The sequence below is a fragment of the Geospiza fortis genome, unplaced genomic scaffold (genome assembly GCF_000277835.1).
Source record: "Geospiza fortis unplaced genomic scaffold, GeoFor_1.0 scaffold40, whole genome shotgun sequence".
In the NCBI taxonomy this organism is placed as follows: Eukaryota; Metazoa; Chordata; class Aves; order Passeriformes; family Thraupidae; genus Geospiza; species Geospiza fortis.
In genome coordinates, this window is record NW_005054297.1 from 5,127,919 (window position 1) to 5,144,148 (window position 16,230).

General features: G+C 41.8%; 1 protein-coding gene across 1 annotated transcript in view; it reads left to right on the forward strand.

Moving 5' to 3' along the window:
• Nucleotides 1-1,897: 1,897 nt before the first annotated feature.
• SLC34A2 (solute carrier family 34 member 2) overlaps nucleotides 1,898-16,230 on the forward strand; it is a 17,497-nt gene continuing 3,164 nt past the window's right edge. Inside the window, exons 1-10 of the mRNA XM_005415442.3 lie at nucleotides 1,898-1,937; nucleotides 7,566-7,680; nucleotides 7,783-7,920; nucleotides 8,395-8,523; nucleotides 9,411-9,554; nucleotides 10,212-10,323; nucleotides 11,402-11,597; nucleotides 12,313-12,408; nucleotides 14,800-14,920; nucleotides 15,632-15,799. Of these exons, the coding sequence (XP_005415499.2) occupies nucleotides 7,575-7,680; nucleotides 7,783-7,920; nucleotides 8,395-8,523; nucleotides 9,411-9,554; nucleotides 10,212-10,323; nucleotides 11,402-11,597; nucleotides 12,313-12,408; nucleotides 14,800-14,920; nucleotides 15,632-15,799 (1,210 nt within the window). The 5' untranslated portion in view covers nucleotides 1,898-1,937; nucleotides 7,566-7,574. The remainder of the gene's footprint in view (nucleotides 1,938-7,565; nucleotides 7,681-7,782; nucleotides 7,921-8,394; nucleotides 8,524-9,410; nucleotides 9,555-10,211; nucleotides 10,324-11,401; nucleotides 11,598-12,312; nucleotides 12,409-14,799; nucleotides 14,921-15,631; nucleotides 15,800-16,230) is intronic.

Consider the following 16,230-nt stretch of genomic DNA (forward strand, 5'->3'; position numbering starts at 1 on the left):
AGGCTTCTGGAACAAATAACACCCACCCACAGCCCTTCTCATCCCTTGTGACAAACTTCTTATGAAGGCTCTTTCAGAGTGACTCTGCAGAAGATTCACCTTGGGCTTCCAAAGACAGACTGTAGATTGTTTGCCTTTGTGTAAATGACTGGTTTTTCCTCCCTCAAGTTTTTTTTTTTTAGTTCAATAGGTCTGATATAGAATTTTTCTCTTTCTAAAATATTAACTTGATCAGCACTTAGGATTGTGTTTAGCAAATGGAATTAGCAATATTGGAATAAAACACTGCAGAGGACATCACCACATTCTGGGTGAGCCATGGCAGGGTACTTGGGTACTTGAAATGTGCACATTTCATAACTTCCCACTCAGAAGAGCTGGGTTTCACAACCAGTGACTCAGAAAAGAATAAGCCATAACTCAAAGAAATACAAGTATTCCCAAATAAAAGATTCACCTGATTTCCTGCATGTTGGGCATGACTTAAAATGTACTATTTTTAGATGTAATGTTAAAGTACATTTCTGTTAAGAAAACTCAGCCTGTGAACTACCAAGGATGACTTTGGGTCCTTTTTCCATTACTTCTTTCCACTTCTGCACTGTTCTCCACTTGACACAGAAGAGAAATTGGTTTCCTTTTCATCCTTTCCACCTCTGTGCGAACTGCAAGTGGGGAGGGTGAGGCAGGGCTGGTGCTTCCATCCTTGGGCTGCACCCTCAGCCCTGCCCAGCACGTTGTGGGCAGTGGGGTCGGCACCAGCAGAGCCACTTGCAGCAGGGGAGGTGCTTGGTGGCTCTGCTGCCAGGATGTGATGCTGCACCTGGGGCTGCAGAGCTCTCCTGGCCAGAGCTTATTAAACATTTCTGACGCCAATGCAGGAGAAGGGGGAGTTGTGACTCACTGCTCCAAAGGCTGGGCATCTCCAGGGGACTGAAAGGTGCAAAAAGCAAGAGTTTTACTTTACTGAGTTACTAAGTCACTAGCTGCTGGGAGATATGACTGCATACAAGCAGACAAAGCAGATCTGCTGCTTAGATTGCTAGTTTACAGCGTATTTTCTCAGTGTAAGTTGCCTACTGAAACAGAAAAAAATCAAAGATAATAAAGCTGCAGTGCCTAATGCAGCCCCCCCATCCAGCTCCCTGTTAAGATGGTCAGCACTAGAACAGACAGCAATGCTGATGGCTGCTTTGTCTAGCCTACAGTACCACGCTGTTTTATTGAATAACCTATCTCTTTATCATCTATTTGTCTTCATCTCTAGCGTTCTGAATGCGATTATCAAAAGTGTCCTTACACCCTTAAATCTACTTTGGAAGTAGAGCCACAGCCAAAATGCTAATGAGCTTGCCTTAATCGTAAACATTGAGCACTGATAAGAATGAAACTCCATCCTCTGTTCTAAGGAGTTCTTACGTGTTTCCTACTTACAGCGTTTTTATCTGATTCTCCTTCACTTCTGTTCTTAGGCAGAATAATAGGCACCTGAACAGACAAATAACAGTACTACATCTCCTTCACACTCTTTTGACAGACTTTTGAGACTGCAAAATATTTTTGGAAAATTATTATTGGAAAAAAGATTACTGAATGATCAGGCGGACGGCAATTTTTCAGGCTGGAACAATTAGTTCTCCAGCACTCACATGAGCACATTTGTAACTTGTACCTAAATGCTGATGGGACATTTTTTAGAATGTGATAAGTGTGAAATAACCCATAGTTTTATCAGTGTTGGTTGCTGCCCACTCCTGCAAAAAAAGTTTTATTGTGATCATTAAGTTGCAGGTAGGCAGTGCCTCTGGACTGTAAAATAGGAATGTTAGTGTGCAGTGATGAAAGCAAACTTTGCTCAACACCTGTCTATATATATTGCAGGTTTCAGTGGCTGCCCAGTTGATCCGTTCACTCTATTGTCTCGGAATTAAGTCGTGGTAAGTAAAAGCAACTTAGACTGAGTTTTCTTTTCTTCTCTTTTGAACTTTTTTAGCTTGCAAATCTAAAACTCTGCTTTTGCAGTTCAAGAAATGGCAAGAGAGAGGTAATGGGGGTACTGGAGTGGCATTTGAAATGTCATCCTCTTGTTAATATTTTTACCTTGTTTTCCTTTAACTGCATCTATATTTTAGGAAAGTGATAAAAAACATAGTTCTGAAAATAAACTGTGCTTTTTTCTGCAATTAGCTAGATTTATTCTTATTAAATATGATAAAGAAATAAAGTATTTTGTTAGCAGCTGCCAAAAAAACCACCCACCCCCCCAAAAAAAGAAATGCCTATATCAAGAGAAAATATTTGTTTAACTATTATTTGAAAAGAAGTGAGATTTTAAGTCATAGTGATCAGTGGTATTGGATAATGGAAAATGTCTAGGATATGATTAATGAAACATTGGAAGGAAATACTGTCAGTTCATGTGTTAGCATAGATCTTCTGTAAGGGCTGTGTGCCTCACCACGGCTGTCAGGCTGCTCTCGATGGAAACATTTTCTTATGCTAATTTGGTTTGATACACGGAGGTAAAAGGAATACATTAGGCTCTGATGTAGTTTGCTCAACTAATGTGGCAGTAGGCAGAAATCAGCTGGTTTCTCAGTAACTTTTATTATCAGCTCTTCCATTAGATCAGTAAGTCTTTTTAATGTCATTTTTTTTCTTTCTTTAGTCTTTACTGTGTATTTTGTCTGTGGGGTGGGGTAGATCTGTACTATTTCTTTGTTGGTAGGGTTATTAATTTTCTTGGCATTTTATTCTGAAAAAGTAATTGTTTTATTTAAATACCTACTAGGCATTTCAAGCAGCTCACTGGTATTTCCTGGCTCTGGCTCCTCGGGGGCAGTCTCCAGTGCTTTGCTTGGTTGTGAATTCAAAAATTAATCTTTGGGATTTATTCTCTCCCTGCACATACCTAGATATTAGTTCTCTTTTCTAGTTTGTTTTGTGTGGTTTTTTAGTTTTGTTGTGTGTTAGATTCAGGTTTGTGAGCAATGAGTCTTATAGATCTATAGGAATAAAACTGAGCACAGTGTTTTTGTAGCTTTTGCATATCTCCTTCTGCCTTTACTACTGCATGAGTTGAAAGTTTACATCCCGGCTAAGCCTGCTGACCTATTCAAAGAAAAAGCCCCAAGGAAGCAGCTGGTGCCAGAGCAAAGACAAGACGTGCTCCTAGCAAGGCTGAATCATTGCTGGTGTTTATTTAAGTTGTTACTGCTCCTGTTGCACCTGGAGCTTTGTGGCTTCCATGGAACTGGTTCTGGGGCAAAACTGTCAGCTGATGTAAAGCTACTGAATGAATTTATGCTGGCTGAGAAGCTTTCTTTTCCTATCTCTACACAATGTGCTTCTATGCTGCAAGTGGTACATTTTGAGAGGAAAAAGACAATACTTCTTCAAACTTTGTACAAGAAAGGCTGATATGTAGGTTGGTATTTATTCTTATGAAGTATGTGTGATAAATATTCATATTTATTAAGTCATATATTTGGATATCAGATTAGCTAATAAATCCATTTTTAAGATAAAAACTTCAGTGCTGTGGTGAATGATAAGGAAGTGAGGTACTTTAGTGAAAAAGCTGAGACAGAAGGAGGGAATAAGAGGCAGAGAGAATGGGGAAAGCCTGGCTGAACCCAAAATCTGATATGGAGCTGCTTAAGCAGCCTGTAGGTGCATGTATGGTCACGTTGGTGGTTGTAGTTATTATCAGTTCGTTTTGAAAATACTGCTCTTTCCTTCAGTACTTTTTATTTTATCTTGTTTTGACTGGGTCTGTTCCCCAGGAGTGAGGTTTCTTTAAGGCTTGCTGCTGCTCCACACTTCTTGTGTCAGGCACAATGTGGCTCACCTTTGGGTGAGCTGCCACGGGTGGACAGGTATGAACAATACTGCCTGGGTACACACAGGGGGTAGCTCATTTAGCTGTGTTAGGTCCAGCAAAACAAACAGATTGACAGCTGTTTCTGATTTAGAACTGCAAAGCACAGAGAGTGCAGCTCTGCAACGCAGGCAAAGCTGTTACAGCCCGTGAGTCACTGAGGAATGCAATATAGGGCAACTGCATGACACCTAGTGTTGCTCAGATAATTCCCCAGAGACTTTAACTCTTTGAAATGCTGTAGTGAGAGAGTATGGACATAAAAACCACAGGAGCCCGCTTTGGCTCTGAGTTTTTCTCTCTCACATTTTCAGAATTTGAATGCCATTGATTTTTCCCATTTATCGCCTTCTTAGGAGGAGAAGGGTTCAGTTTCTTTTGAAGTTAGAAAGGATGTCACACATGGTTAGCATTTTCCAAAGGCAAGGAAAGATTATACTCACAACGAAAGCAGCACACACGATGGTGTGAGAGGATTTGCCACGAGGTTCACTGAAACGGGCTGGATTACATCTTGCACAGGCATTGGTTTTCAGCCCTTTGCAATATGCATAGCACATTGTGACCTGCCACTTTCAGGAGGAAATCAGCTCCCGTTTCAGTACCGCTCCCAGCAGGTGGATACCCCAAGCACCAACGCATGTCCTGACGTGAGCTCCGTGGCTTCACCCTGGCTGCCGTCCTGCCAGCCAAGGCAGGAGCCAGATGCGTGGCACTGAGGAACCTGGGCTGGCACGGGGGTGGGCAGAGCTCATCACTCCAGTGCCTCATCCAGCAATTGTGGCTCTCCTGCCTTTGGACCTGGACCGGTGCGTCCAGCTGAGCACAGCGAGTTGTTGCACTGTGCATTGTCATTGGCCTGCTCTCTAATATGTTCCTTTGCATGTAGCTGTCTTTGGTGCTCACAAGGAAACCACTATTAGGGTTTTCATTGTCAGTGATATCTTGCGTCAGCAGTACTGGTCCTTTCTGCCACAGCGGATGTCAGCCTCTCCAAAGGTGCGTGTGAGCAGCCAGGGAGTGATGCGGTCACGCGGCCACCCCGCTGCTCTGCTCCTCCACAGCACACTGATTGTCCTCTGAGTATTTTCTCAAGGTGTTAATGTCTGTATCTGAGCCAAGGAAAAATTCTTTAAAGGGACAAGTATAGAATGTAGATTATCTTTGTAGCACAGTGGTTAATTAACAGTAAGTAGCTGTGGCTAGGACTCCAGCAGAGAGTATCAGGTGTCTCTCTGCTATCTTCTCAGCTATTCCTCTTAACAAGAGCTGGGATCTGGGAAAGCTGACAACTGTGGGAGGACTTCAAGGGTATAGATGGTTCTGCTAGCATCAGTCATTAATACCACTCACACAGCATGGGCTGTTCTAGTAATGCCTCTGCAAACCCAAATGTTCAAGGCAAATGCTGGAACGGTCTCCAGTATTCAATTCTACCTTCTCAAATCAGAGGTTGGCTAGGTCTCATATTAATTTCTTTATATACATACCTATAAAAACTTCCTCTAGGTGATTAACTCTCCTTCTATGATGTTTAATCACATAAAGCAAAAACAGTAATAATACATGACGTACCTGTGGGTTCCTGAGCGCCTCAGGAACATGGGAGACACTTATTATGGAAAAATGCTCTCCTGAATTCTTGTTTGGAGAGACTTTATTTAGAAGATGTAGAGGCTGTTTGTCTGCTGAAGTTTTCAAGCTCCAGTTTCTCCACTGAATGCATCAGCTCAGTTTCCATACAGTAATAATGCAGGCTGAATCCTTCATTTCCATACTAAGCGTAACAGAAGAGCTGGAGTGCTGATGGCATCTCTGGGGATGGTGGTGTCCAGCATATTCTGTGTCTTCATGGTTGGAATAAGTTGCAGCTTCACATCTGACTTTCCAATATATTTTCATGATTACATTTCACTTAAGAATCACTTGTGCAGAGCAGTTATTTTTTAATAGCTCTTTAAATGCTGAACATATATAAATGAAACTTGTTTAACAAGATGGAGGTGGTTTTGTCTGGGTGGGGCTGGAGGTTGTTTTGGCATGGGTGGAAATGCAAGAATTTGCTCCAAGCAAATGGGAATCCTTGTTGAAACAAGCAAGAATGACTTTCTTTCATCTGTTCAAAGATCTCTGTGTATCTTGGGAGCTGCTCTGGGTCTTACACCCCAGATAAAGAATGTGAAACGTGTAGTTTTTGCTAATGGAATTGCAGAATAACTTTTCCTGGTAATGTGGAAAAGGAGATACTCTGTGGACTGCCAGAAAACAATACCCACCTGTGTAACAGTAAGACACAAGTGATTTTGTCTGTGACTTTTCCTTCCCAGCTAAAGGAGGAGGATGTGTGGCTTACTGATGTGGGCAGCGACAAAACATTTTCGCCATCAGCTACAAAAAGGATTATGATTAAGTGAATTACTAATTATACTCCCTGAGAGTGACTGCTAACTGCTGGTGAACCTTGTTTATGGAAGCATGAAACCAGCTCTGGCTTTTGGAGGGTGCCAGACGTGCTGGCCATGGGGCAGCTCTGACTGCAGCACTGACTGACTTGTGGGGCAGAGAGGGTGGAAGAGACAGACCTGAAGGTGGGGCTTTCCTGGACAGGGTTCACTTCTCCCATCTTTTCCACAGAGTTTTTGGATGTGCTGGCTGATGTCACCAGGTCTGTAAAGGCAGAAGCATTGTGGTACATATTGGCTCCTGTTTCTATAGTCACTTCCCTCTTCTTTCATGTCTCCCCCTCTGGCTTCCAATACTGGTGAAGCAAATAGGGAGGACTCTTCCAAGCTTGGCCTCCTCTTGTGCCTGGACCAGGTCTGTCATGTGTGCTTGCACCCATGCTGGCAGGATCTGGACATGTGATGTCTTACTTTTTAAGTTATTATTCATTAATAATACAGTGCATGTCAAGTGTGCCCAGAAAGGGGTCAGGGAGGAAGGGGTTCATAGAGAGAGCCTGTGTGAGATGGGTGAGCTGGACCTTGCTGCTTCCAGCTCAGCTTCATTTGCAGCATCAGCTGTGACTTACAGGCAAATACAGACCTGCAAATGGCCCCTGCTCTGTAATTGTCCTCTTCTCTGGGTTCTTCTTCCACCTTGTCCAGTATTCTCCTCTTCATGTTTCCATGGGAATGAACCAGTAAAGGCAACAAAGCATTGTGTTTAGCATTCACAACCCACACTAAGCAGTGCTTTAGGGAAGAATTTTTTTTGCTAAAACATTTCTGTGTATTGAATTACGAGGTAAAGGTCTTGGGTGATTCAAGGTGTATTGAATTACCAGGCAGTTGCTTAAATCCAGAAGGTGGAAGAAAATAAAACAATTCTCTGACTTCTTGTTGAAAGGAGTTAAAATTAATTAAAGAGAAGAAATGCCTACCTTTTGGAAAACAGGAATATTTGCTTTAATGAACGTTAAAAGTGTATGAAAATATAGATGTGAGATGGAAATAATTTTTTAATTGTGTACACAAATAAATAAACTGTGATTAAAAAATAATTGAGAAATCGATTTCTGAAATAGAAGAATAACTCATAAAGTTTAGTAACAATTTGTGTTCAAGGGAAAATTGCTTCTATTTAGTTTTCATTTCCTGTGCTCTTTATCCTTATCTTATTTCTCACATGCACTCTCATAAGGTGAATATTTTGACTTGCATTTCAATCAACACTACTTTGTTAGTCGCAGATCATGGCTCCCTGGCCGGAGGTAGAAAAGCCTGAAACCAATAACTATATTGGGGACTCTTCCAAACAAAACCAGAACATGGCTGGGAAAGAAGGAGAAAATCACAAAGGTAATGTGCTCACTCTGAGTTATAAAAAATAGATAGGATTTGGGGATCCTTGGAGAAGATGGAAAGTAATTAAACAATTTTTTAAATGTTCTATTTCATCAGGCAACGTGGCTTCACTTGGAAATAAGGGGGAAATTCAACCTGCATTTTCCACAGTAGCTTTGATAGATGAGACAAGACCAGAAGAAGAAGACCCGTGGGCTCTGCCAGAACTGCAGGACACTGGGGTCAAGTGGTCAGGTAGCCATTTCTCTGTAAATAAGTTATCTACCTTGTTTTCCCATCACTTGTCTCATGTTCTTCAAGAGTTAATGAGTTTATAATATTCAGTCAGCTAAGAAAAATCCCAAAATCATGCTTCTTAACCTCCTTAAAACATGAGAAGATATATGTAAAACAGTCCAGCACTAATACAGTTTTATATCCAGGCAGCTGTTGGTCTTTTTTTACTCAGTAGGATGACTATAAAACCAAGGGTCAATGTCAGATTTCATAAGGCTTTTGTCACATACCAAAAAGGTTTTTTTGTGGTAAAAGTAGGCAAACAAAATACCTGCTTCTGCAGTTAAAATGTGATTGAGAACATTCTTTTGGGTTTAATCACACACTGGAGCCATGTCACTGTCTTTGCCTCCACCGTCGCTGCTTGTGCACTAGAGTATTCCAGAGAAAAATTCAAATGATTCTTTTATACATAATGTATTTGTTTTGCAGATCTGGACACAAAAGGAAAAGTCATTCGTGTACTCTATGGGATAGGGAAGTTCCACATGTTACTTGGATTACTCTACATGTTTGTGTGTTCTCTGGATGTACTGAGTTCTGCTTTTCAACTGGTAGGAGGTATGAAAATATCCAAAATATCAAGAATTAATTAATAAGGCAGTAAATTTTGTCTGAGACACTTAATTACAACTACCACTCTTCAAGAACATTCTTCATATGTGATGAGACAGAGATTCAGAAGGAAGTAGTTCTGATTAAACATTGACCTTCAGTTGTTTGAAAGGGTCTTTCTGTCTCAAATTCCAAAGAACTGATGTAGGGGTTATTGGCCTCAATTTCCCAGTAGCTTCCTGTTACTTCAGTGATAGTTTGAAAAAATACATCTGTACATAGATCTGTCCCATGTAAAAGACATTTCAACAAGGTGAAATACAAAACTCTGCTCTTGACCAAAGCATCTAACTCTGAAATGTCCCTCAAATCTTTCAAAGATGAAAACTATTGAAATGCATTTTTTACATTTATTTCAAAGTGTTGAATTCAGGTGATGGACTTGGGAGTGGTTATCAGAGAAATATGTGCACTTCTGTTGAAGTATTTTGCAAACACAGAAAGGTGCTGGAACTAATTAATCACTATTATTAAAGCATTTCTCTTAATTCGGTATCCAAAAATACCAAATAATAACACTTAAATCAAGGTATGGGTGGTCTTTTGTCCTACAGTCTTTCTGCTGATGGCTGTGGCATTATATGCTTCTCTGCAGAGTTCAGCAGGGTTTATAGTCACTGAAATGAGAGAATATAAAGTATTCTCTAAAAGCTGAGAAGCTGAGAGTCCAGGACATGAATCTGGATCCCTGGGCTACACTGTACTTTTTTGGGATAGCAAACATGGCTATAAATGTATCAATTAAATAGCTGAATTATCTTGAATTAAACACTGATAATTTCTACGGACTTTACCTTGTACTTCCCCCTCTCTGAGAATATGTTTTTTTATAGGTAAAGCAGCAGGGGACATATTTAAAGATGACTCAGTGCTCTCAAATCCTGTTGCGGGACTGGTGATTGGAGTTCTGGTGACTGTGATGGTCCAGAGTTCCAGCACCTCTTCATCCATCATAGTCAGCATGGTGTCCTCCACATGTGAGTGCTTACAGAATCTTCCTAGAGACCACTCATAAACCTTGTCTCAGGTGCAAACATTCCCACTTGTGTTCAATTTGTAGAAGCTTTAGATAAGAGAATAGAGACTGTAGGAAAAGTTTTTCACAGCGGTTTCCCTGATATAAAATCAGATTTTTAAAGGGAATCATAATGGTATTAATACTAGTTATAGCAATAGTAGGAGTAGTAGTAGTACTAGTAATAATAATAAAACCACAGCTGCAAGGAAAATCATTGGAAGCCTTGTCGCTGAATGACATAATTTTGGAATTATCTGCATCATTTTCTCACATTGGGCAGTTACTGAACTTCATTGTTTCTGTGGCATCATTTCAAAATTCTGCAGTAAGTAGGAAAATGCCTGGGAAAGAAGAGAATTCATTTTCATCTGGCCCTCTAACACGTGATGAAAATGGATAGCCATGGGCCATAGTGTCAGTGGGGATCATGGGACTATGGGAGTGCCACGGTCCCAGGGGGCTTGATTAAAGCAAACCTGTTTGGATTGAAGCAGCTCATCGCACTGACATCAAGGGAAGTCAGGAATTCATTGATAGCAATAGAAATTTCCATTGAAGCATAGAGCTTGCTGATAATATGATTTTTTTATTCAGTGTTTCCTTTTCTGTTTGCCAGTGCTGACTGTTAGAGCAGCTATTCCTATCATCATGGGAGCAAACATTGGCACCTCAGTTACAAACACAATTGTGGCACTTATGCAAGCTGGGGACAGGAATGAATTTAGAAGGTATTGTACTCAAACTCTGGATCTGGAAAATTGTTTCTTTCATTTTTATAGGTCTTCTTCTATATTCCCTATCACTACTACAGTCACTCAACCTTTCTAGATAGGAAAGTCACAAGCATGGCCATGGCAAAGGTAAAATGGTGCCTACATGTATGGCCTCATTTACTTGAAAAAAACCATATCATGTTCCTTTAAAAGTTTTGTGGGTTTGTAAGAATTCACCATTTTAATGATCTTACACAGGGATAAATTTTCAAGTGCTCTCACTATACCACACACTTTTTATTATGGGGTAGTTCCGGGAGGGCTGTACAGGAAGTTAATATTACATACGTTTGGTCTGGTTTCCTTAAAAGAGATTTCAATGTTGAAGTCTGCAGAAAGCTAGAACTGGTAATGAAATGAAGTGTTCTGGCTGTCAGATATATACAGTGACATCTTTTAGACTGACACTTGACATTGTCACTGAGAGAGCCCATGGAGCACTTGGAGGCTCACTGGAGATGGGCAGTAAACTTGGGAGTGATAGGAGACTGGAACCTTGTCATTTATGCACTGGGCATATTGAAATACTCTTAGCCAAAGCCTCTGAGAGGTGAGCTGTGGCTCCTCAGGCGTTGGAGGAGAAGATTGAAGGGACCAACAGTTTGCAGAAACATGTGGGAGAGCTGAAAAGCCCTCTTGCCCCAGGAGTCAGGGAGAACTGGTCCTGGAGGCAATGGCTGGCTGAGGATTAAAAATGTACTAAAAACAGGTGAGAGGCAAAACAAACACAGGCTGTACAGCCACTTCTTTCTTCAAAAAAGTACTCTTGGCAGCCTCATGCTATGGATCACTTCTGTCTTTTCCAGTTTTTCTTGTTTTACTCACCTGTCTGGCTCTTTAATTGGCCAACAGTGTGGAGCCAACCTAGCACTCCATAACAAAGCAGCTATTGCATTTGACCCCAGAAATTAAATTATCCCCACCTTGAAATGTCCTTCACCTCTACTTTTATGATTTCATATCTAATTGTTGTTATACACATACATATTTTGTTTAATTAAAAGCAGCTCTGGTTTTTAATTTCTTCTTGCAGAGCCTTTGCTGCGGCAACAATCCATGATTTCTTTAACTGGTTGGCTGTGTTTGCACTGTTACCCATTGAAGTCATTACTGGCTATCTCTACCATCTCACCAATGTTATAGTTGACTCCTTTCGCCTTGAAAGTGGTGAGGATGCTCCAGAGCTACTAAAAGTTATCACAGATCCCTTTACAAAGCTCATCATTGAGGTAAGCTCTTTCTCACTTCAAGGAAGCTGCCTACATGATTCAGTCAAATCAAAATGCTCTGAGTATGAGAAGGCTTCCCACTCCTACCTCTGTGTTCTTGGCGGTAATGTTCATTAGCAGATGAATTCTTCTCTTCATTCACATTTCATAAAGCCCCAGTTCTACGTTTCCAGTTTCTATTTCCCCCACATTTTGCAGCATCAATGGCAGAGCTAGCTAGGAGGGCTGGGAAGGCAGGTGAGGAAAATTCAGCCATGTGAGATGGATGGGGAGGCAGCCTGTTGCCTGGGCTTTGGCAGATAGCTCTAGCTGAGACACAGCCAGAGGATCAGCATAGGACCTGATGAGGACACTGAAATTATGGGACATTATACTGTGCATCTAGAGGCCAGGGGAATGCACACAGCTTCTGAAGTGACAGCAAATACAGTCAGGGAGTTGTGTCAGAGCAGCTGATTAAACAGAAAGGGTGAGATGAGGTAGTGGATGATGTGGGGAAAATGAGAAAAAGGGTTTGTTCATGTAGAGTTGTACCTTTTTTTTCTGGGAGTAACCCCCCTCTTACATTTTGGGCATGAATTCCAGCATTAGAGTCATGCAGATTTTATATGGTTGAGCTTCCAAGGGGGGCTTATTTAAGTAGAGCTAAACAGAAGTACGTGATACAAGCTGGAAATAAAGCATTTTTAAAATTCTTTTTATTCTTCCTTTTAAGCTTGATAAATCAGTAATAAATGCAATTGCCATGAATGATGAATCAGCAAAAAACAAAAGCCTGGTAAAGATCTGGTGTGTGACTGAAACCAATGTGGTGAGTATCATGTTAAATTAATTGTCAGGTACCTCAGGAAATGTATTACTGATCTGTAGCTGATGCTCCTTATCACAGGATTGTGAAATGAGATTTTTTAATGAGGGTGGGGTTTTTATCAGCAAAAAAAGAATGAAAACAATTTAATGAAGTTTTTTTTTAATGCTCCACTTAAACCAAGCATGGTCACCAGTGGTGACCTTGACCTGGCTGCTTTCAGTACTGTGCAGGACCTTGCCTATCAGAACTGGTGGATCGGTGCCAAGCCTTTTACTCCTTTCAAACCCAAATGCCTTTAAACTCTGATAACAAGTCCTACCAACTCCCTGAAAGTGGAAAAAGTCTGCACCACAGGCCAGAGAAAAGATCGTTTCAACCACCGTTTATCTGCTGATCTAATCGGCTTCAGTTTTACGTGTGTTGGGGTGATCTGGTGGCAGCTGGCTGTTTGCAGCCTTCTTGGAAAAGTGCCCTTGCAGAAAGCCTCCGCGGGGCTGTGTCCTGCTCCTCTCCACCCAAGCAGCCCTGCAGCTTGGAGGAATCTCTTGCCCAGACCGACGCCAATGAGTGTTTTGGTAAACTATGGAGCTGAGTGTTTGGTTTGCATGGTTCAGCTAACCAGCAATTACATCATTAAATATCCTTTGATTCTCTAATTAGACTATTCTACCTGCTGGCACGTATAGAAAAGTAATTCCTGAAGTCCTGAGGCAGAAGATACTTAAGGAGTCCTTAAGTATTTCAACCTCCCCAGGCCGTGGAGGTTGAAATCCCGTGCTCAGCTGCTATTGAATGACGCTGTGGCTGGGCAGTGAAACGCTACCTGCGGAGATGGAGCCGGGGCAGAGCTGTGCTCACCCGGTCCCTGCCCGGGTTACAGCCCCGGCTGTGTCTGGGGCTGCCGAGCCCCGCCCCGCGCCCCTCGCTGCCCCAAGCCCCTGGGCCCTGCGCAAGACAGGAAACCACACAGAAAGTGGAGGCTGAGGGAAATGTTTATTTCTAGACACACTTTTTTCTGTGTTGCCTGCATTTTGGCTGTGTACCTACTGCTCAAGCTTACAGTCAAATGACGAAAACGCCCAGAATTTTGACTTGACCTTGGTGGGGAAAAAGGAAAATAATTTAAATTATTGCTTTCCTGTGACGGTGTTCACAGGGGTCCGAGGATGAGGGAAGAGATGAGGATCTGACTCCATGTTTCAGAATGCTTGATTTATTATTTTATGATGTATATTATATTAAAACTATACTAAAAGAATAGAAGAAAGGATTTCATCAGAAGGCTAGCTAAGAATAGGAAAAAAAGGAATAAATAACAAAGGCTCGTGTCTCGGACAGAGTCCCAGCCGGCTGGACTGTGACTGGCCATTAATTAGAAACAACCGCATGAGACCAATCACAGATCCAGCAGATAATCATTGTTCAGATTTTGTTGCTGAGGCCTCTCAGCTTCTCAGGAGGAAAAATCCTAAGGAAAGGATTTTTCAGAAAATATCATGGCTACACATTCCTACTGGGCTAAACTAATTTCTAGCAAAAATTATTAAACAGACTCATGGCCAGGATAAATACATGCAGACCCCATATGTTTAAAGCGAAACAAACATTTTGATCTAGTGAGGTGCTTTGAAACTAAGATGTTTGAAAAAACTTCAAGAAGGTGAGAAACAAGACTGTGTTGAGTTTGTAAAGGTTTACCAGATATGGGGTGCCTGGAGCCCAGGGGCTCCCTGGAGATGTGGGGGCACCAGATCCACTCCCAGTTTTGCTCACCTGCATCATCTGGAGAGAGGTACAAATGCAGGTGTTTGTAGGCAGTGCCCAGCAAAGAAATATGATTTCTCTTTCCCCATTTCTGCAGAAGAAAATCACTCAAGCACTTTGGAAAGATGCCTCATGTTCAGGAGCATGGTTCAGAGTCCATTTGGCTGTCAGCTGCTCTTGTGTGCAAGTACAGCTCAGTCAGCTGTAGTACTCCTGACATTGAGATGTCAGGAAAGAGGTCTTTCTTTCATCAAGAAAGCTGTGGCAGTGGCTGGAAAAGGAATGCCACTGCCCCACAACTGCAGCCAAACCTGAACCTCACTCCACAAAAACTGTCATCAGTAGCTAAGTTCCTTAACTATTAGTGGATTGGTGCTATGGTTATTAAAATGTAGAAGATTTTGGGAATATTTTAATCTTTACATGTTGTACTGATTGACATGGGTAACAGCATAATGATTTATTTTAAGAATGCAAAATGTTACCATGCGATTAATGTGGTGCCAGCTTACAATTTTGACTTTTTAGCTGATGAATCTTGGTTGTAGTAAAATTTGAAAATTCTACATGAGCTCTTATAAAGGATTGTAGATGACTGAACTCTCTGCTTTGTCTGGCAATCTTTAGACACTGCAGAATGTCACAATTCCACCTTCCGAAAACTGCACATCTCCTGACTTTTGCTGGACTGAAGGAAATGTGACGTGGACCCTCAAGAATATAACTGAAACAGACTATATCAGTAAATGTAAGTAGCAGAACTACTCCTGTGCAATATATTTACAGAAGTATATGGATTTCTAATGGTGCTAACAGCTCCCTTCTGAGGTGTATCCAGGATCAGCGTAGGGACACACAGCACTGCTGCAGGTGCTGCCTGAGGAGCCTGTGCTCTGCTGTGGCCGCACAGCTGGAGTTACAGCAGCATCATGGTATCTGGCTGCAGGTGGATCTCTTTCCATGCTGCCTCATACCAGCAATTGAGGTTTCAGTATCATATCACCCTCGATGTTCAGATGGCTTGGAGCTACGGTTACTTCGCTGTCATGGTTGCTAGGATATCCCATCCCTATGCATGCCCTGCAGGACTTTCAACAGCCCTGCTCAGGCATGCAGCCACCTCTGGGAAAAGCTGACCCACCGTGCAGCTTGGAGCACCCCAAAATTTTCTCCTCCCTTTGTGCAACTCTCGCTTGCACATGGTCACCTGGTTCCTGCCTGCCCATAGGACTGCCCACTGTGCATTTTGTAAGCATGTCTGTAGAAGCACCTCTGCTGCCTCACTCAGACATGGCTTTTGGGGAGGAGGGAAGGTGGCATTTCCCCTCTTTGCATCAACCCCTCCAGCTGTGTTTGCTTTCGTCCAATTTTCTTAGGGGAGCGAACGAAAACCAGAGCTGGGCTTAGGATCACAGGCAAAAATGTGGGTAGGCTAATTCATTTTCCTTTTCTTTTTCAGGCCAACACATCTTTGTAGACTCAGACCTGCCTGATCTTGGTATTGGGCTCATCCTTCTGGCTTTGTCCCTGCTTGTTCTCTGCTCCTGTTTGATAGCGATCGTTAAGCTATTAAACTCTGTGCTTAAAGGACAAGTGGCCAGTGTTATCAAGAAGACAATCAACACTGGTAACTATCGGCTTTTCCTGAAGATTGTTTTTAGGCATGACAAGGACACTGAGCATGTTTATTGATGTCTCCTCTTCTGGAAGACATTTTAGAATATTTTAAAGAAAATACTATTGAATGAAAATCATGCACACTGCCCAACATTTTTTCTCACAAGTATTTTTTTCTTTAATTTAAAAATCTATTAGTGAACAGCTTGATTGAGAAATGCAGCAGAGTAACAGCATTAGAGACCAAAGTCCAGGCTCTGTTTCTAGATGTATAATCATTAGCTGTTAGAAATGTAGATCCATCCTCAAAAGATAGCACCGAAGTGCTGAGATTGTGATTGCCTGCTCAGGCACAGGGCCTGCGTATTCCTTCTAAAGTAAGTTGAAAAAAGTTTGTAGTAATTAATGATCTTATCCTGTGCTGCTGCATCACCCTCTCTT